Source organism: Amia ocellicauda, chromosome 22, assembly GCF_036373705.1.
Source record: "Amia ocellicauda isolate fAmiCal2 chromosome 22, fAmiCal2.hap1, whole genome shotgun sequence".
Classification (NCBI taxonomy): Eukaryota; Metazoa; Chordata; class Actinopteri; order Amiiformes; family Amiidae; genus Amia; species Amia ocellicauda.
In genome coordinates, this window is record NC_089871.1 from 12,671,148 (window position 1) to 12,692,750 (window position 21,603).

A 21,603-nucleotide genomic window follows, 5' to 3' on the forward strand; every position below is an offset into this window, starting at 1 on the left:
GGGATTTCAAAGATAGACTGCAGGTGGATCCGTTTTGAGGGGCTATAGACCATTTTGAGCTTCTACTGGAGTGATCACACACCCCAAATCCTCCTTTAGGACCCTAGGGGTCAATGTGCTCTGATGTGTTCTCCCTCGGATCCAGTTTCAGATGTCATTGGGGACTCCAGTCCATATTTTCCACAATACCCTCCACCACCCCAGCTGACTGGCAGGCAGCTCTTGTTTACTGGCAGAGAGACACGGCGAGAGAGACGGAAAGGGGGAACCTGAGCGAGAGAGAGGTACCGCAGACGGGGGGGGGAAAAAGAGAGAAGTTTTCAGCTTTTTTTCGCGTCTTCTCCTGCTCTTGCATCGTGCAATCCCACTTCTTGCTGAAGGACGAAGTGCATCCCACCGCCAGGTTTCAGAGAGCAGCCTGCCCGGGCTCTGATGCACAGTCCACCTAATACATGATCATAATAATCATAATATTAATACAGCGGATCCGGTTTTGGAGTTGTCCGCACTTGGGAGCTGCGGCTTTTGCTCGGCTTTGTTGAAAACTATTGCACATTTCCATTGTTTCTACCCTTTACTTTTTTCTCCCCCGTTTTACACGGATCTTTTTGGGAGGCGAGCCAGACAGTTGGAAAAGGAAGCGAACAGAGGAAGGACGTTTTTACCGACAAGGAAAAGCAATCTGCTGGGTTTTTTTTTTTTTTGGTGCGCAAATTATTTCCTGCGGAGCTCCTGGGATGCGTTTATTTTTCTATTGGACGTTTTAACACAATTGGGTTCCTGTGATCGGGAAAGAGGGGGGACGAAGTTTGAAATCGGTATAAAACACAGTGAATCGGGGATTAAAACGCAGTGTGGTGTTGGGCTTTCATGTCAACACAAGTTCAAGAGAAGATTGCTCAGGTTTGAAGACGAGGGGGGAATACAATTCAAGCATTCAATACATCCTTTTATCTTGCAGAACTATTTCTATTTGATAGTCGTGCGCAGCCGAAGTGTGCAAAGACCACGATTATTAATACAAGAATATCCCAATAAAGTGATTACCCCTTGGGGTACCTCTCTGTTGAAACCGGTTTGCTTGTGGGACTTTCTTTTTCTCGACTCAAGGAGGATTTTGTGAAACACACTTGAGCAGATGAAAGTGCAGGACAAGCCTGGCTCTCCTGATGTAAAATGAAGCTCCTGATCCGCTCCAGTGGTGTCCGAACCCAAGACCACGTTATTTGATGTCAAGTAATACAACAACAAAGTGACTCAATCAAAAAACAATAAAACATATTTTTTTAAAGCACGCTGTATCTTCCCCCACCCCTTTTGGGGGGGTTGACTGGTTTATTTATTGTTTTGGGGGGATCAAAACTTTTGTCAAGACTTATTAAATAAGCAACTTTGGTGGATTTCGACCCTTTATTTTGATTTCCACGCGTTGGATAAGCGAGCCGGACTGTGGTCAGGATGCGGCTGGACACCTCGGCGGTCGCTTTGGTCACTTTTATCTGCGTTTTAAGCCATTGCGGGCTCTCAAATGGGGAAAGTAAGTAATCCAAGATTTATTTTCCACCTTAAGGATTGTGCTGGAACTTTTCTCTGTGCTCGCATTTAAACTTGTTTACATTTTATTATTAAATAAGTGTCTCAATTTAGGGACTTTTTTGTAGGCCTGTTGACGGGCGAAGCTTCGCAGACTTGGAAGAAATGTCCCAAAACTGCCCAGTTTATAATATTATTTATTGTATATTTGACGTGTGTTAACTCTATATATGATTTGGGTTTCGCAAACAACTGTTCTTTGTACTTTTCTGATTATACACGAAACCTCCGTTGTTTCATTGACATAGATATATATTGATAATGGTATTTTAGAAAACGAAAATACTGCTATAGTTCAGAGGCCTGTTGTAGGTGCATCGGCCCGGAGGCTGGATTAGCCCACGTTCCCAGACAAGGGTGGTCTGTTTGCAGCGAAACTAAACGAGAAGGTGCAGGATCCATCGATACGTGTAGGCCTCTTCATGTTGATCTGGGAATGTAAACACGTTTAAGGAGATTCAAGGGTCAGGTTTGTGTAGGGTTACGTATTTCTCAGGTATACATCTCTCTCTCTATATAAATAGATATATTGTCCAACAGTGTATGATTAGTGATTTATGGGTTTATAGCTCACCAGAGTCTATTTGAGTTATTTAGGACGTAATTTTTATAATGTACCAACCGTGCAGAAAATGTCAAACTGCACCACCATTTTCAACTAGTCATTTTAGCCCGTTTTCCCCGCTGTGAGCCCGGTGATCAACACGTCCATATAAGGCGCAGTTGGGGCTGCACGGCGGCATGTTTAGCACCCGCTCCGATCGCCGTTTTCACAAATGGCTTATAATTCATACGAGCCACTCGCAGACACCCATTCATGTACTCCACTTTACGATAAAGTACTTGAGGGCGTAGTGTAGCTACTCGTAGTAATTCTCCTTGCGTGTGGGATGCAGTTACACTACACAGTGCAGTCTGCCCAGCCACTTTATTATTGGATAGGGAAAGCAAGAACTTAATGTTGCGTGAAACGGCCCACAATAGCTGAAACGTTTTATAGAACCAATTAACCAATTAACAAGTGGTTTGGAAGTATGTACGTCTATCTGTCCACACACGAGCACACTATGATCTTCGATTGCGCCTACAACACATGACCCACGTTGTTTCCGGTGTGAAACAGAAAAAACAAGTGGATTGTAAGTAGGCATGTGTGTGTATATAATTATATATATATATATATATATATATATATATATATATATATATCTCCACACCGAACACAATGTGATCTAGATTCTAGAACGTGTCTGACCACGCTGTTTCCGGTATGAAACGGAGAAAAACAAGCGGTGCACAACACACTGATTTCATAATCCCGCTGTTCGGTGGTAACCCAGATCTGCTCTGACACACTTCCGTCATGCAAAATTATACATCAGAGAGCACACGGAGCAGAAAGGTTTATCATCTCTCGGCTACTACTAGTGCTGCTTTATCACTCACTTCGATCATCTGGGTGTGCAGCCAGTGAGGCACATGGGCAGTGGTGGAGGTTATCTATGCTAAAATGAAGAATAAATACACAGAAGATAATAATCGATAAACCAATCCATAGCCTTGCATATGCAGGAGGCTACGACCCTTAACCATTCAATCAGGAGGCTCACCAGCCGCAGGAAAGGAGCAACAGGTGCCTGGGTCTCATTTAAAAATAACCACTCTTTAAAAAAGGAATCGGCCAACACTATAGATACGCGTTAATGATGAATTTATAGACTTTGAATATATGTATGTATTTATATATAAACTTACACCGTAAAGCTATGCCCATTGCTTGTTTTTATCTGCACATTTGTGGCCATAACAGGCTTGAGTGGGTTTCAGCTATACTAAATCTCATACGACGTATTAGCCTATATTACGATCTTCACATGTCCAAGCAAATTAGTCATCATTACAAGAATACACCCTTTTGTAATACAGTGGTAATGATACCAGTGTACAGTGTGTTTACTTTGAAGAAAGTTAGCCTTGAAAATAAAAAGTAACGAATTCATAATATTACTACTACAGTTGTAAACACCGAAAACGCCCCAGATTATCTACTGAAATAAGCAAATAAATGTTCGCGTTAAACCCGTGCCTTCAAAGGGGTGATTTTCCGTTTGCGATCCGCAGATGAGCGAGTGAAACAGTTGTCTTGGATTTGCAAATAGCGTTTGTTTACATTCTAGAACATGCAAATGATCGAATGTTTGTTCGTTTTGGAACAGTTCATTATATATATATATATATATATATATATATATATATATATATATATATATATATATTCATTATATCCCTTCATTCAGTATGTATATAATATATACATGCATTTCTGCAGAGGAAGTTTGTAGAAGCAAGAGCATGTCCTTTGATACGATAGAAAATCGTGCTGGAAGGATCCTTTGCCTCTGCGAACAGACGGCATCGAAATGGTTAGAAGTAGTCACACCTTTTCCAATGCAAACGTTTAAATCCAATTAAGCATTGCAATTACATTTTTGTACTATGTAGTTACTCACCTGATATCAAAATGAATAAGTGTGTGCATATCATTATGTTTAATTGATTTTAAAAGTTAGCGGTGGAAAATGCTTTTCATTGCACGTGTGAGATCTGCGCAGATTACACATACATTTCCAGTCGTTGTTTTCAAGACTAGCGGTGCTTTACCGATGAGGAGAGAGAGTCGCTCTTGTTGGCATGCTTTGATTAAAAAAAAACCCATGATTTATAGTTTTAGGTAGTGCGCTTTCGAGTAAAAAAAGAATAATCTTCATATGAACCGATTGTTCTTTGCGTTGTGTGCTTCAAACTAGCGCCGGGCCCGACAAAAGCACCGCTTAATCCAAACAAGAATGTCAATTCCCTGCTGTATCCGGCTTTAACACAAAAAACAACCCGCCACCAAACAGCGTGGATAATATCTTGATTTATTTACAAGTGACAGCTTTAACTTCTTGCTGTTTGCGAAAAGTTGCACTGCTTGTTATTTTAATGAGCCCCCGTGCTGAAATACTTTGGCAGCCCCTCAGGACTAGAAGAGTATTAGCACATTTTCATTTAATAGAAGTCCCTTTTGCATTTTGAAGTTAATAGTGGCTTTGTGGTCCATGTTTTTTTTTTAAACGAGGTGAACTGACTATGATGTGTAGAATCTTTTCTTATTATGTGAAAAGCCAGGGCATTCTGATACCCCTGATTTGACCCTAAGACTGCAATCATTCGCTCATTACACCTTTAAAGTCAGAGACCCTTCCAAATGAAGTGAGAAACGGGGATCTCTTCATTGCAAAGCTCAGAGGCTGTATAATGTGATCTGACAATTGGGAATTTACAACAGTTCAAACAAGCAGCCAGCTTGGCATGTGTATCTCTTTCTTTGAGCAAAAAGGGGTGAACAAGAGGATTAGGGCTGAAGTAAACCCATCTTCAGCAGTTCATCTTGATGGCTGGTAAAGAGTTTTGGAGACAGATTCAGTTCCATCAGTTGTAGGGGTTGAAATGGAGCTCTAGGGTAATATTTCTGTATTGTAGGAATGTCTATTGGAATCTGAAAGGCGGTTATTTACGAGCAGTGTCACTTTGCCCTTGTTTGCTTTATATACACAAACTGTTGCTGCCACTTAAAAGGGTTTGGAAGGTATTATTATTTTAAACTGAAAGTGAAAATCTCTTTGTGTAGCCTTGTTAGAGTTTGCCCATTCTGAGAAACTGAATCTAAATGGCTCTCATTAATCAAAGATTATTCAAAGGTAAATAAAAGATGTGCGCTTAGCCCACGCCTACTTTCATAAGTAAATAATTCAAATTACTCTTCTTATTTAGCAACCAGATGTGAAGATCGTGCATGTTTTGTAGATTAAGTGGTAAGTGAAATGGTTTTATTGGGCAGGGAAAATTATACATAATGGCGTGTATTGCTCGAACATGGAGTGCTCAGAGGTGGCTCCACTACATGGGTTATAAAGTTGAAGTGGAAGAAAAGTTTCTACTTGTGTGTAAATATTATTGGAATGACTCAGCAGCTCGCTGGCAAGATAAGCGTTAAGGTGCTATGGCTGGTGTTTATAGCAATCAAAGCTGAAGTGAAGCATTTTGTTTTTCCTTTCCATGTTTTCCCTCTGGTGCCAAGCGATACTGTCACACTAGAGTTTCTTGGGGTGGCAGAAGGAAGTGCTGTTTATTCGTGTGACACCTTTTACCTTTTACCTTTTTTACCTGGTTAATAATGTGCAAGTTCATTATAGAGGCTGTAGATTTTGTGTCTGCTGTATGGCTCTGGGGGAGTTTTTTTTCTAGATTTTGCATTAAATGCAAGCAAGCATGCTAGGCGAGCCAATAGTTAAGCTGAAGGGGCTTGCAAGCAGGAGATTCCTGATTCGAGCCCTGGCCTCGTCCCTGCGTCCCTGAGTGTCAGCTTGAGTATGGTACTTTTCCTTGGCCTCTGTCCTTCAGAGGAAATGTAGGGCCGAGTTCCTTCTGGACGTCATTGGGTAGCAGCAGTTGTTGATGCTTAGCTCACTGCTTAGCTCACCCCCATGGTCTCTGTAAGTCGGTTTCAATAAAGGCATCTGCTTAATGACTAATTCTGAATCTCTGTCAGGTTCAAGCAGTTGCTTGTTGACACATTCCTGACTCCCAACACTGTGTGGGGAATAGGGTGAGAAGAAATCCCAACAGCCCGTTCCCTCGGCCGATAGGGAATGAAAGTGTTTCCCGATCTCATCCGTGCTCTTAGCTAGGGCTTCCTTGAAACCTAAAATAAGAAGAATACACATAGTAAGGTGAGGCTTTTCTTAAGCTGTCTTCTTTGTGATGAAAGCAGTGTTCAGGGTGCCCAGGCCTGGTTTGGCCCTTAATCCCTGGCTCTTGGATTCTCTGGCTCGTGTTTGTGTTCTCTTTCCTCCTGCTCCTGTGCATGTTTTCAGTGGTGCTGTGTTGTTGCCGTCGCCACGTCGTGGGGGAAGCGGCAGCGGACGTTGCACAACAGGGAGCAGATATCAGTTGAATTGCAAAGGGTGTTTGTCATGTGACGAGCACTGTAGTAATAAAACTGTAATGTCACAAGCTATATTTCCTGTAGCACACTGTAACTTTCTTTCCTTGTGGTTATAAATCACACATGAGGAAGTATAAAATCGATATTCAGCCGTGCATCCTCAAGGACAGTTGTTCACCACTTGTGCCTGGGGACAAGAGGCTTTCATCAGGCCTGGGTAGAGGAGTCCTTGACAGAAGTTGTAGTTATAAACAGAAGTCTTACTTTTGTCTATACTGAAAATTCACGCAGATTGGCTTCTCACCCTATATTATGAGGCAGATGGATGTTGAGATAAAATAAATGTGCACACTTCCTCCTGGTGAAAATTTTATGGCTTTCTGCTAATCTTTGTTTTGCTTCAATTAACTTTTAATTCACCTGTCCTTCTTGGCTTCTTCCTTTATCTTCTGTTTACCTTGCTGGGCTTCAATTATCCCCTTCCAGTAACCAGGTTCACCGCAACCTGCTTACATCTGTCTCAGGTAGACGTTGTTTCTAGCCTGGTTGCGGAGACCTTCCAGACAAGGCTGTAAAAGGAACAATATGTGCAAATGAGATGCGGCCTTTGTGTATCGTCTGTAATAAATCCATTGATTACATATCGCCTCAGGAGCACTACAAAATAGATATTGGCATTAACAGGGAACTGGACTGAGAGTCCTCATTATGCTCTTTAGCCAACGAGGGTTCTTTAAATCCACTTCAAGAGATCTGTGATAGATGGATTCTCCTTTCTGCAGACTCCTCTGGAAAAGATGCGCATTCGAGCTTCACGCAGCCGTGTCAGTTGTGTCCGTTGTGTAATGTGTGGAAAAACAGTCTGCGCACATGGGCCTGAAAAAGCCCAGAGTGCTCACAGCAGTGATCTTGTTTTACAGGCATGTGATCTAGGGAGACCATTGTTATGGAGTAAATATTAGGCTGATATAAAAGGATTGTGTGGTTTAATTTCTCTGTGTTATTGAAGTCTGCCTTTGCTGTAGAAATGATACAAGAAAGATCCTTTTTGTCTGAAGAACAGTTCATGTATTGATACAAATCAAAACAGTTTAATTCTGTAATGCAACAAATTCAACTTTGTATTGATTTGTATAACTGCACTTGTAATGCTTGTGTAAACCTAAGTTGCCCTGGATCAGTGCTTCTGACAATAAATAAATATAATTAAAAAATAATAATGGGAAAATGTTCTGGGTTTGCTTTTCTACAGCTTTTATGTATGATTTCCTTTTTTGGATATCAATAAAATGTATGCTCCTTACTCACAATTACCCATATTCCTTCATTTTCACATGGTTTCATTTTTCTATATGAAAACTACGAAAATAAAAGCTTTCTTCTTTTGCATGTAAACCAATATACGCATCAATAAAGTTTACATTTATGCAAATAATGCAAATGTCTAACTATTTTGCATTCTCTAATGATGTGCAGTTTTGCATCAGTTCTGGACTTTTTTGATGTTTGTAAATAACTTTTATTTAAATTTGTAATTTGGGCAATTGCAAAACATAAATGTATTTTCAACATCTTGACCTTAAAAATAAAATTAAAATAAGGCAGTGTAAAGAATAGCATGTCAGTATTGAGCCTTGTCAAACTTTTCAATATTTGAAGGAATTGTAAGAATGCAGAATGTTTTCTCTGTCTCAAATCTGTATTTTTTCCGGATGGGGTTTAGTATTAAAGAATTAGTAACGCACCTGAGGCGAAGGTTACCTTTACAGTCGGAAGTGAACAATGCGATTGGAGTACTGGCGCTGGAGAAAATCTGGACGGGGAAATATAATAAAACCAGTTTGTGCGTGACTGCGCAGTCTGATTAGACAAAAACAAGTTGTGCAACTGGCGAGGCTGCCCCCCCCTTGTTCCTCTCGGGCCTCTGAGGGAGCGACTACAGAGAAGAGCGGAAATATTCGGGGGCCTCATTGCAGGCCTCTCTCTCAGCCTGACACCACCATGGGCCCAGATGACGGCAGCGCAGAAAGCCCTGTCCTCTTGTGTTGGGGTTTACATGGTGACCATTGAAATCGTGCATTTGTAATAACAAGTTGGATGTTTGTTAACTTGGGGATGTCAAGGGATCCAGGCCTTCTACACATTTCCCACAATCCCCTGCAGTGGCACATGTCTCCTCTGGCCAGTCCTGACAGTGGTGTTCAGTAAGAGGATGAGAACTCCCACTCACTCTGAAGCTAAACTATGTCAAGCCAAGAGAGAGACACTGGGCAGTTGTCAGCCAGCTTCAAAGGTCCTGTCCCAGGCTCTCTCAGTGAGTAGGATGGTATTTACAGCTAAGCACTGAACTGGTTATGATGGTATGGTTTATTTTAAATTGCATTTAATAGTGGACATACTAAATTTCATTGCCGCTGTGTGATTGTCCTGTACTTGGCTGCACTCTCCAAATGTCGGCATTGTATCAAAGGCTTCCTAAGAGCGCTCCAGTATCTGCAAGATTTTTGAGGTTTGAATTCTATTATTATTTTCTTTCGCCATGCATTCTTGGGTGAACTGAGCACTAAGAAGGCAGAATCTCAAAGTGTGTGCGTGTGTGTGTGTGCGCTCCACCTTCAGACAGCTGCAGACTGTGTTTTTGAGCCTCCTTCTACAAGGAACAGCTGCCCTCCAACTGAAGCACTAAATCACCCCAATCACTTCAGTTTAGCCCGCTAGACCTGTGGTTCTGTGGAGAAATGTATCGGTGGCATGAAAGTGTTACGTCTGTGGCCTGGTATCGTTTCTCTCATTTGTGCTGTGGATTCCTTGAGGTATACACCGTAGGTTTGTGCGCTACTGGGGTCAGCTGGGCAACGCTGCGGTTAATATTAAGCTTCTGGTTTTGCATACAATTAATCTCTGCTGTACAACCTGTAAACTGTTGTCACCAGCACAGCGTTTTGGTGTATTTTTTTTTACTGTGTTGTCCTTCACTGTAACTAACTGCCTTTTTTCTTTTTTTTTTTTTTTTAAACTAACACTGCACTGTGCCTCCTGCAATTTTCTATAAACGGCAGTTGTTTTTAATAAAGTATAATGGAAATGAATAACAATATTCACCAGCGCTGTGTAGGTGTGTTGATGCAACTGTCATAATAAAGTTCCTTCAAAGCTTTTGCTGAATAGGCACAGTTCGAATCAATGCAATTTCATGCACCCCCAGAACACTACCAGCCAAACTGATAAGAACAGGATTCCCTCTCCTATGGATTTGTGGAAACCCTGTTTTTTAAATAACTGTTAAAGAGCAGATGAAAGAAACGACACACAGACGACATTGAGCGAAACCCAGTGGTGTGTGGTTTTAAGAAGTCCTTACCTGATTGGCCCAGTGTGAACTGCAGCTTTGACCTTTTGTCTGTCTGTGTTCTTGATTTCAAAGCGCATAGAAATGAGATGCTTGACTCTCGTCTTCATCAGCACAAGAAAGAAAGACTGAAGGAAAACAAACAAATGAACCGAAGTGAAACTTGAAAGCTGTGTGGCCATGAAATTATACTGTAACGGTGTATAAATACATTGCGTGGGGAGTTAGTGGGAAGGCAATATGTACTGTAAAGGAAATTAACTATTGTGTTCCTTTCCTAAGTGTTTCCTGTAGAGGTGCCCTTTTCAACTTCTCTCCTCTAATGGTTTTAATTTATAATCTTGTTTGTGTGCGAGTGTGTCGGAAAGCTTAAAAGCAGCCCTCTTGAACCCCACACTCCCGCCCCATTTAGCCATGTACTGCCGCTTCCAAAATCTCAAAACAGACTAGCCTTTGACTCCTACAATACATCAGTCTAATGGAAAACAAAAACACATGTATACTTTGTCCATGTGGGTTAAATATGCCGCACCTACTTAGCTGTAATTAAGCAATTAGTTAGTTAACGACCGCTCACTTTACTGTAATAGATTCAAGTCTGCTTTTGTTTCTTCTAAAGGATCATCATACACCTAGTGAGGTTAATATACCATTATAGTGCAGCCTCACTCTTCCTATGAATGAATGCACGCTTGGAAGTCTGTTTCTGTTCCCTTGTTTTTTTGACTTTAGTAGAATATCATCTGTTCACCCTGGCAGACGGAGGCATCTCAAAATGAAATTATTGCAAATCGTTATTGGCGGTTATGTTATTTAGCACAAAATGGTGCAATCTAACAACCCCCCCAACCGAGTTGCACTCGCTTTTAAATGGCTCCCGTTTAAAATTGTCTCTGTGATCTTGAAGACTATTGAAGGCTGACCCCTGCCAGGCTACAATGATCGGCACTTGAGTGTTGGTCAGCGTGAGATGCAGGTACATTTATGGCTATTGCAAACTTGCAATCGAGGCCAGTTATATTAGCTTGTTTGCTACTGAACTGCCTGGCCCTGTAACAGTGCCTGATGGGTTAAATTTATTTTAAGGCCAGTCATATGACTGAAAAGTGGACCTTTGACTTCCAGCCCACTTTTAGTTGTTAATCACTCCCTGCTGATAGATTTTGTACAGGGGAAGATACACTACAGCAGTGGGATGGGTTTGATCTCAACAACAAAAACAAGAGGTGTCCTCATAATTACAATCTTGAATGCAATCCCATGCGTGTGTTCTTATTAGACACGTTAGCGAGCCTGTGCCGGGCTGTAGAGAAGGGTAATGGACTGACTAAGCAGGGCAGTGTGGTGTTTTTGATGTGCCACACGCGTAGAAGCTGCAGCATAACTTCCTTGCCCCCGCTTTTCACAGTGGAAATTAATTTGGTGCAATTAAGCGAATGCAAGACTTCCTTCTGTCGGTGTATCTAGTGATGATGTATGGGCCACAGCGCACTCGTCGCTCCGAGCATTCGCTCATAAAATCTGTACCAAGCTTAAGCTTATTCTGGTCATAAACCTTTTGACAGGGTTAAGAGGGTGACAGCGATTTTGCTTTATTTGGTAGGTGAATTTAATTAGGGAAGTCTGCCCCCCCCCCTTTCCCCTCCTGTGCTTAATAAGGCTTAATGACTTGCTTTTGATATAATAAAGCAACACGGCTGGCACATAATTACATGGAGGCATGTCAAAGGAGCTCATGGGGGAATCTATAGATGCTTTTGAATCCTCAATCAACCAATCGTACCTTGTGTGTTATTGGACATCCATTAATCAAAGAATCTCTAATTTTCCAGTTGGCTGTTGATTTGCAGAACCTGGGGTGATAGGAGCAGGTGGACTGGAGTTTTACGTAGGCTGCACATAAATATTGTACAAATCATGCTTGATTGTGTGGCTTTTCGATGAACAGAACCTAGTTAGAATGAAGTAGGCAGATAATAAAGCCCAATAATAAAGAATTGACATTAGGCATTTTGAGGAGAGTATTCGGGGAACCCCTATCTAGACCAGGTCAGTAGATTGAGATTCGCTTCTTCAGACACTGCTTAGAAAGGTCCTCCTCATTCAGAAGGAAAGTTGCTCATCTGAGAGTAATATGAAGGTTTCAGCAATTTTCTGCCCTTGCAACCGCCTGTTCTGAGATTAGGACGCGCCAGAAATATTGATAACAATCTCTTAAATTTTCCTCTTGGAACTCGTTCAATTTTTTAGTTTTTTTTCCTCTCTTTTAATTTGTTTTCTTGTTCAAGCGAGTAATAGCTGAATCTCCAGAAAGCAGGACTGGGGCCAAAAACGTAGAGAGTAAGGAAATAGAGGTATAATATCAAAAGAAACAAAATAGAAATGAAATGGAAAAAAAAAAGACGACAAACTAATTACTGTAATTGTAGGCAAGCATTTGCCCGTTTCACAATTTTGTCCAAAATGTGTTTTTTTCTGAGTAATATTAACCAAACCACATTTGCATTTGTTTGATTCCAATTTAACAGAGTAAAATGAAAATGCTTGCAGTGGCCGACTTAAAATTAATTGTTCTTTTCGATTCTGTCTCTCGGATTTGGCTGGTTCATCTATCAAAATGAATGAAGCTGGTCATTTCCCCCGTTTACTGGTTTCAAAAAGTCTTTGCACAGTCTCTGCGCCTCTGCCCTGGGCAGGCTGAGACTCGGATCTTCCCTCCGCAAGTGTAAGAGGTTTAGGAGGGAGAGAGTTGACGTTTCAGTGTGAGAAGAACCTGTTTGTTTAGAGTGAGCTCATCCAGGCTTGTTTGTATACTGGCCCGTTAACAAACAGCGCTTCGTTTATAGAGGTGATCTCCTCTCTAACCAGGATGGCTCCTCTGTGTCACTCTTTGGATGTTTATTTGTTAGGGTCAAAGGTCAAGGTACTGCTACTTTCAGAGCACCATGACTGAGGACAGTGCAGTGTGTTTGGAGTCCAGACTGCCACCACAACTAGAAATGTACTATTGATACCATTTGATCATCTATAAGCTATATTTTTTAGAGGTACAGGAGATAATGGAGGCAGAAAAAACAAAAAAGCTTTGCCCATCCCATATGAATCACTGTTTTGACATTGCTTGTGTCAGGTGTCTGGTTAGCTTCCTGCAGGCAGCCAGCCTCAGGTACAGCATGTAGGCCTTTGTAAGAGGACTAATCTGTCATACAATAAAATAAAAAATATATATATTTAGAGTACATCTCTTTTTTTTCCCTACTATAATATGCAGTTGTTTTTTGGCTGCTGTTCTCCTCCCCTCCCTGTCACATACTCGACACCTCCAGGCCGTACTTATCTGCTAATCCTTTCCAGTGCGGCAGCGTAGCAGTCTTGTGTTTTAAAGGGCAAGTGTGCACATGCCAGGGTGTGAATGACACTCTGAGAGCACTTCACTGGTGTTATTTAGTTTACTTACCCCCCCACCCCGATTCTCCAATTTCTTTTTGAATAATTTGAGAGCTCTGCTTGTGGAGCGACTGTTTTTCCTTAAAAACGTGCCCCACGGCCGCGTTTCAAAACTGTGAGCCATGTGGGGAACAACAACAACAAAAATAACATTTCTGTATGTACAAAGGCTGCCTTGTTCTGCCCCGCTTCTCGAACCGCGGCCCTGGGTCCTGTCTGCGAGTCTTGGGCACTGTCTCTGGACAGCACCACGACAGTACCCTGCAAGTGAACTCTGTTGGCATACCAGGCAAATCGATCGCCCCTGCCATCTGTTTTTCTTAGGGTGAGGAATGGAGGGCTCTTGGTATTTCGGCAGAGTGTAGTGACCGACTGACGGGGGAGGCCCATTGCCAAAACCCCACCCCCCCAAACATCTGGATTGATCGGTGCAGCACAGCTCACATCTGGACACAGCTGTGTGTACTGTTGTATGTGTGTGGGGGGCACATGTTCTAATAAAGTGGCCTTGGGTGCCTCCGCTTCTGTGAAAAGCCAATATAAACTCGGATGAGGGCAGAGCGGCCGAGGACAGAGCCGCTTGCTGGAAGATAATGAAGAGCTGGCGATTGGTTTCTATGGTAATCTTGTCACTTCTGTCGTCCATAAAAACAAGGTCCATTTTTCACTAGCAGATGAGGTGCCAAAGCTATAATGGCTTCAGTTTTATTCTTTCTCTGTTTATGTCTCTTACCGGGTAAACAGATTTATATATTTTTATTTTTTTGTAAAGAAAACCCCAAAACCAAAGAAACAACAACAGACAGTCACTAGTGTGTTCAGGTAAATTTCAGGAAACATGGGACGTTTGATTCAATTTGAGGAAATAAAATTAAATTTAATAAAATAAATGGGTGGTGGTAGTGGTGGCAAAGGCACTGCCAACAATCCCTGAAAAGAAAACTAAACTGCAGACATGGGACTGTGATTGTTGGGTTTGAGATGTAGTCCAGTGTGCGTCACTTGTTGCTTTTGGAACCTGCTTGAAAAGTCATCCCAGGGCATACGAGTATTACTTCTATCATTACAAACCCTCCTTACGGACATTTACAACAGGCGTTTTAATGCCACTTCATAAAAAATATCTAGACAAAATGTATAGACTTGCCACCAAATGTGTAAAATGTCTCTCTAAAGCCTAATGGTTTAAGAAAATTGAGTGCGTCAGTGTGGCATCTTCAGCTGAATGGTGCTTCTGGGGTGTTGCGAATCCTTGAGAATAGGAACGATCTGTACCAGAATATTTTTCCTTGCTGCAATACTCCACAGTATGTGCATTCATTTAATGCTTTGTCTTTAAATTCCCTTTAGTATGCCAAACTACTGTTTTTGTTTTTTTTAGGTTCTCAGAAAATGTTACTTTTGTTAGCACTGGAGCAGAGTCGCCTAAGCCTTCATAATGAGCCGTCTAATATTCTGCACACATTTTGCCAATAGTGTTTAAATTATTGACTTTCCAAAAAGACCAGCTTAATTTAAGACTCCAAAGTATATTTGGGAGGAATGACAAGTTGTTTTAGCATTTAGAACTAAAAACCATGGGGAGGGGCTTAACAAAAAATGGAGGCAGAGGGGTAAACCATTTATACACCTATACAGTGTTGTTCCTCTTTCTTTTTATCTTTGTTATTCCTAATGCAGGCCAGACGTTTCTGTAAGGAGGGGGTTTAGCGTACTGTACTGTGGCAAAGCGGCTGCCAACTTGCAGCTCACACTGGGCTTGGCCTGGAGCCAGGGGGAGAATTTAACCATGGTTTACGACACTGTTGCCCAAACACTAAATCTATTGTTAATTATAAAAACTACACTAGCAGAGCTTTTCGCTGGGTGGGTATCCCATGTTTTAGTACAGCACTGTGGCGGCCCGCCTCTGTACTCCCACCTTTTTGTTGTTGCTGCCACTGGGACTGGCCACGCTCGGGGCCGCTGGCCGGACACCCAGGAGGCCTCTGCTGCCCGTTGTCATGTGCCAGGGTGGCCGTCTATAGCTGGCGATGCTCAGTTGGAAATAGCACACACTCTCCCTTTACTTTATTTACTAGCTTTAAAATGGATAATAAAGATAATTCCCAGCTTCTCTTGTAATTATTTGGCCTATTTATCTATCTATCTTTGTTTTTTTTGTATATGTCTGTTTAGTAGTACAGTTAGAAATAACCACAGCCTGCCTGCAGCATATGGTGTTCTATGTTTTCTTTGCCCATTTTAACAATGACAAGACTTGTAGATCCCCCCCTGTCTGATATGCCAGTCTGGTGACGTGCAAGCTAACCTTTAGCACCCATCCTGGGTCTGGCACAAGCTGCCCTGTGGAGCTGAAAGCTGAGAGTGAGTAAATGTTGCTGAAGTCCGCCATTCGGCCCTGCTGCGAGTGTCGGCAGCGAAGGCTCCAACAGTTGGCACACGTCAGTGCATTTGAATTGGCTTTTTTCCCCCTCTGACGAGGAAGTATCCATACACCCAATTGTCAAACATCCTCGAAGGATATCCTATAAGGGAAACCGCGTATCAAGTTATCTGAAACCCTTTTAAGTAGCCTAAGGGTTTATATGGAAAAATAAATAAATACAGGAAATTGTACATGAGAGGCAGAAAATTAATGTTTAGTTTTTTTTTTCTTCTGCGTCCAGATTACAAATCCGTGTGTTTTATGTATTTTTTTGTTTTAGTGGATAGTTTGGGGGGTTCTGTGATGTTCTAGCAGGACACTTTCACAGCTACATGCGAATCAGTAAATATGATCATTCACAGGGTTGTGTTTTTCCAAAGTGGTGCAATCTAAAAACCTGCTCAATGTGATTTGGTGCACGAGCCTCTTTAAAATAAATGCTTTTGTATTAAATTTGTATTTATTTATTAATGATTATGCAAATCAATTGGGAGGGTAGCCAGGAGAGGGAACAGAGATGGCAGCAGGATGCTTGATTTGGTGGATCGGGAAGGGATTCAGGTGGGTGGGGGGGTACAGGCCGGCAGTCAAGCATGGGAGGACACGGTGGGAGCCAGACTGTCAGTTTTGCGAGCGCGGTGGTGCATTAATGATCTTAACCGCGAGGCAGAAGACTGGCTAGGAGTCCGGACTGTGGGCAGGGCTCCGGCTCTCTATGAAGAGCATGTCTGAGCCGGTGGTCTCCACACCAGACAAGTACCCTATTAAAGTGACCTTTCTTTACACTGCTGTCCGCCGAGCTAATGTGGCCCCTGGCCAGGTTGTGGGCCAGGGCGGCACTGCTGATGCTAGAGTCTTGTGTTCGCATCGAAAGAAGCAGCAGCCAAGAAGAAAAAAAGAAAAGTGATGCAGGAATCCCCTTTCTTGATGTGCTTGCCCTAGTGTGACTTTGAAGCTAAAGGTGTGGCACTGAATCAGTTCAGTATAAAACGTCAATCTTTTTATTTTTAATGTATTCATTTCCAGAAATTAACCTCCCTAATTCATCTCGGTCTTAAACTCTGGTTGGGATCTCTACCTCAGACCTGGAACCTGGACTGGGAGGGAGAGAGGAAGGAACGCCGTTTGAACGCATGCGGTTTAATCCAAGTCCATATATCACCCTTCCCAATAAGGATTGTGAAGACATCACTTTACACAGTGTTGTCCTGTTTAACACACGTTCCCCTATGTGGTCCGTGTAGAATCACGATCTGTTTCGCAAGCACCCCGACGATGGCGAAGAGCAATATTTCATTTCTGAGCTCCTTTGCCATGTCGAACCTCAAAGCTAGTTAAGTAGACGCAGGGTTTAATTTGTGAAAGCGAATGCCAGTCCTGTGTTTGTGTTCTGCGGTTGTGTAATTAAATGTAATGGTCTTCGGGGCTGGAGCAAGCACTTTACCACCGCGCGTGCCAGGGAAGAAGAGAAGTTTTGCATGAAAGTTATTGCCATCTTCCAGTGCACGGTTTCCATGGCGTCGCTTCCAAGAAGCCCTTTAATGAGAGAGGAGAGTGCACTCTTCATTTTCATTTACTAATTGACGTTAAGTAGAAGTAATTTTGCTAAACTTGCTCCCTCCCTGAATCATGTTACATGGGAGGCCAGGTCTTCATAGATCCTGACAACCTACAGGGTCTTTCAACTGAGATTATTTATATTTTTTATATATTTTATAATATATCCACAACCTTTATTCATGTGCTTTGCCACATTTTATACCCTATTATACCAATGCAGGTCTTGGCTATACGTTTTAATATGGAGACTAGAAAATGGGGAGTAGGGACTGGGCATCTCGGGGGGTACCACTGCCACTGCTGCCATCTGGAACAAGCACCCAGTCCTGCTTCAGACCTGCCCTGGTATATGGCCAGGGGCACAGCTCATTACAAAATAGCCCCAGGACTGCAGTTTAATTTACACATTTTCTATCCATGGGTTTAATGCAGAATCCTAAAAATTACTTTGTTTTTAGTTTGTGTCAGGTTTTTAGGAGTTGAAGGATCTTTATGCTCTGGTTCCCCGTGCTGTCTCTGAGCTCTTGGGCACACGGTGGTCTTGTCTGTCGGGGTCCGTCCCTGGGTTCTCCCCAGCGCTGGGACTATGGGAGTTAATTAGAGCCCAACCGATACAGGTTTTTTGGATCCGATACCGATAATTGGGAAGCTAAATTGTTTGATTACCGATATATCTGCTGATATATATATTTTTTGGGGGGCAAAACAGACATTTTCTAGCTTGGATCTCTCAAATCTCTCGCTGTCAATTGTGTCAAATATGCACTGAAGGCAGGATTTTTACATTTTACATAATAAACAATTATTTTCATCATAAATAACAACTACAAATCAAACATTGTAAAAATAAATTAAATAAGTTAGAATAAGGGAGAATAAAGGAAAAATATAAAAAAGGGCAGGAAGCACAATATATTTAAAAATACCCTTGAAAGTGTAACTTATGTAAAACGTATGTTAAACGTATTACAGTACGAATCACAGCCAAAACATGATGCAGAATTTGAAATAGTTTTATGACTATCATGTATATCAGTATATCTGTATATCAGTTTTATTCAACATTGTCTGAGAGGTGCGTTTTTCACTAAATTTCTTTAGGTCTTTTACTGTGATCTGAGCTTGCTTGTCATAGTATACGGTAATCTTCAGTTGTCACAAAAATAAACAAACAAAACCAGGGATACTCAAATGCAGCGCAACTTTCAAAAATACTTTCTATTGGTTATGAGGGTTTAATAAAACAAATTTTTCAGTTTATGAGCCCTGTGCTTCTCAGTGGGTGAGTGTTCGTTTCACCACGGCATTCAGCAGAGTGCGCAGCGCCACTGAACAAGAATCAGTGTGGCGTTGGAAGTTTACCATAACTATGAGTAAAACATAATGGTAAATAATTATAATAACGAGTTTAAACCAAATAAACATGTATTTATTTATTCTCTGAATTTTAACAATGGATTTTATGGTAATTTGAAATTTGAAATTTGAAAAAAATATTTAGCCAATAGTTTGAGAAAATATATCGGTGCATTAATCCGTGGAATATGTGCCTATACAGATCTTTCTGTAAAAGGCCAATATCGGCCGATAATATCGGTGCTCCGATATATCTGTCGGGCCCTAGAGTTAATCCAGCACCGCAGCGCCGAGGAGGACTCGGGCAATCTCTCTGTTCACCTGTGTACCCGGCCCTTTGTCTGTCCACTGCTGCAGGCGCGAGATAATAAGATCAGTTACATCCCGAGATAGGCATTTTATTATTTATATTTATTCCTCCCCCCGTCTTTTAAGAAATGCTCCGGCGGATCACCGTTTGGACTTTGAGTCTTTAGATTTTTCTTGCTGCCTTTGAAACTATTCGAGGAATGCTTCCTCCAACTTCCATTTAATCTGACTGGAGAGTATGGTGTGGATTTTTTTTTTTTTTTGGCGCAGTGTTTCAAATTCAGCCACATGAATTCTCAGCAGCAGCTCGCAAGTTATTCCGAAGAAGGGGATTAATAAAGGAAATTAGCAGTGATTTTTTTTTTTTCAGAACAGCGATGTCTAAACTAAAGTCAGAAACCAGGGCATTTGGGTATCAGCTTTTACATGTAGATTATATATTGAAGTGTCCCCTACAAGACTTAGCTAAAGCTGATTGTGCCAAGTGCTGCTCAGCTCTGCTCTGCTCAGGTCTGCTAGGAAAGCATTTTGCATCAAAAAATTTAAAACGACCATCGCAGGCCCGGTTGTGCTCTCGGGCTGCCCAGCCATTGATGCGAAAATCTTCCTGCAGTGGTTTAATTTGGGTCGTCTCTTGGCTAAGGATCTGACAGCCAAGTCCTTCGATGTTGCTCTTTTATCAGCGCCTCAATCTGGAATGCTTTGGCAGGTGTCCTGTACAGTAACCAGATACTAATTATAAATAGGTTTTCCAGTACTTTTGAATGGGAGGCTGAGTCAATAGGAGAACAGGTGTTTTATATCTGATGGCCCCCTTTCCAAAAGGAAACAAAAAAAGGAAAGTGTTGATTTTTTTTTTTTTTTCCAGGTTTTAATTTAGTCATGATGTGGTGGTTGAATTCCAGATTTGAGTGTTTCCTGTGTGTACTCTGTCGCGGTGCTGGACTCAAATAAAAGGCATGCGTATTTCCCTTTTATTTTTTTGTTGCCAGTGCAATTTTGCCATTCTGGCGTTCTGTTTTCAGTTAAAAAAAAAAAGAGAACGAGTGAGAGAAGCCATAGGTGGCCCGTAACCGAATGATCAGACGCACAAAGGAAGCAGGCTATTCAGAAGGTGTTGACAGAGTCTGTTTTGCTTCAGCCTTGCCGACGTTTGCGTTTGAGCTCGACGCGGTCTAACGACAGCGCCTGTGCAAAGTGCCTCGTAAACAAAATGGTCCCGAACCGGGGAGGGGGGGCTGCAGGACAAACCGAAAGCTTAAAGCGGTTTGTAATTCGTCAAACAATGATGTTTATGCCCAGCTTGGGTTTCATGGAAATCGAGCGTGTGCCTAATGACTGCACCGTCAAAGCCAGCCAGCCCCTCTCCAAGCTCCCTCGATTCCTGGCGTGAGCTCCAGCAGCGCGGTGCTTCAGTTTCCAAGTGCTGGTTACTATTGGTACTAAGTGTATTAAATTCTCAATTGGGGAATGCATGGCTAAAAATAAGGTTCCAGCTGAAAACATACCCCGTTGAGGGTGGGCGTGTGCTGGACGTGGGCCTGTGGTCTCTGACTGACGGGGGCCCTGACCACTCCCTTACATCTCCCTCCCTGTAGTTCAGGACTTGATCGTTGGCTGCTTGTTGGTCGAAAATAATTGCTTGCTCAATGTGGGTTTGTAATTTGAATTCAGTTGTTTCTCTTGCATATAGACCCCTATTGCATTTATTATTTGTTGTATTATTATTATTGTTATTATTATTATTTTTCCCATCTTTTCTCACTTGTATTTAAAGCCTGATTTGGAAGTGTCACACAGCAGGGCCCGCGCTCGTGTTACGGCCGGGTGTCGGGATTCCCATTCATGTATATGATCCCCACCCGCCTTTGGAAGCAATTACGTCTAGCTTGTGGGAGTCATGTTACTTCAGAAATGTCCCCTTAATTTCTAAGCTGCCATGTTTGAGGGTCATTGTTTTAAAGCAGCAATGCCCCCGCCGCCCTCCCAGTCACTGGTGTTAAATTAAGATGAAACTCTCTTTTACTGTGTTCTCCGATGGCTGTCCTTTCATGGTGAGTTTCAGAAAGTAGGCCATCTTTGTTTGATTCCACTTTTTCCCCGAGATGTAATTAAATAAGGAGCTTTCTCCTCCTCTTGAATCCCCCTGGCACGGGCGGCACATTTCTGACTCCTCTTAAGTGTCCTAAAAGTTCTGTTGCATGTTTTATTCCTTGTGGTAAGAGGCCAGAGCATGGGCAATGCTTAAGGGTGGAATAAGCAGATGAGGAATACTTGCATGAAGGGAGGCTTCACCCTAGGAAATGCCAAGAAAAGGTCATGTGGGCAGCAAATCTGAATCTGACTGGCATAGCGTGAGCCTAAGACTAACACACTTGCATTGCTGTAAAGTGGAAATGTCTGTAGACACACGTTTGCTTTTATCCTGCATGATCACAACCCAGGTCTTTGATTTGTTTTGTTTGTTGGTTTTATGAGTTAAGAAAAATGTGCAAGACTAAAATAAAAAATATATTGCAGGTCATACACGGACTGTACCAGTCCATAGTATATTCGAGTTTGCTATTTTGA

At 42.0% G+C, this 21,603-nt stretch overlaps 1 protein-coding gene across 1 annotated transcript in view; it reads left to right on the forward strand.

The window, feature by feature from the left end:
• Window positions 1-235: 235 nt before the first annotated feature.
• insrb (insulin receptor b) overlaps window positions 236-21,603 on the forward strand; it is an 85,417-nt gene continuing 64,049 nt past the window's right edge. Inside the window, exon 1 of the mRNA XM_066695914.1 lies at window positions 236-1,537. Coding sequence (XP_066552011.1) covers window positions 1,459-1,537 — 79 coding nt within the window. The 5' untranslated portion in view covers window positions 236-1,458. The remainder of the gene's footprint in view (window positions 1,538-21,603) is intronic.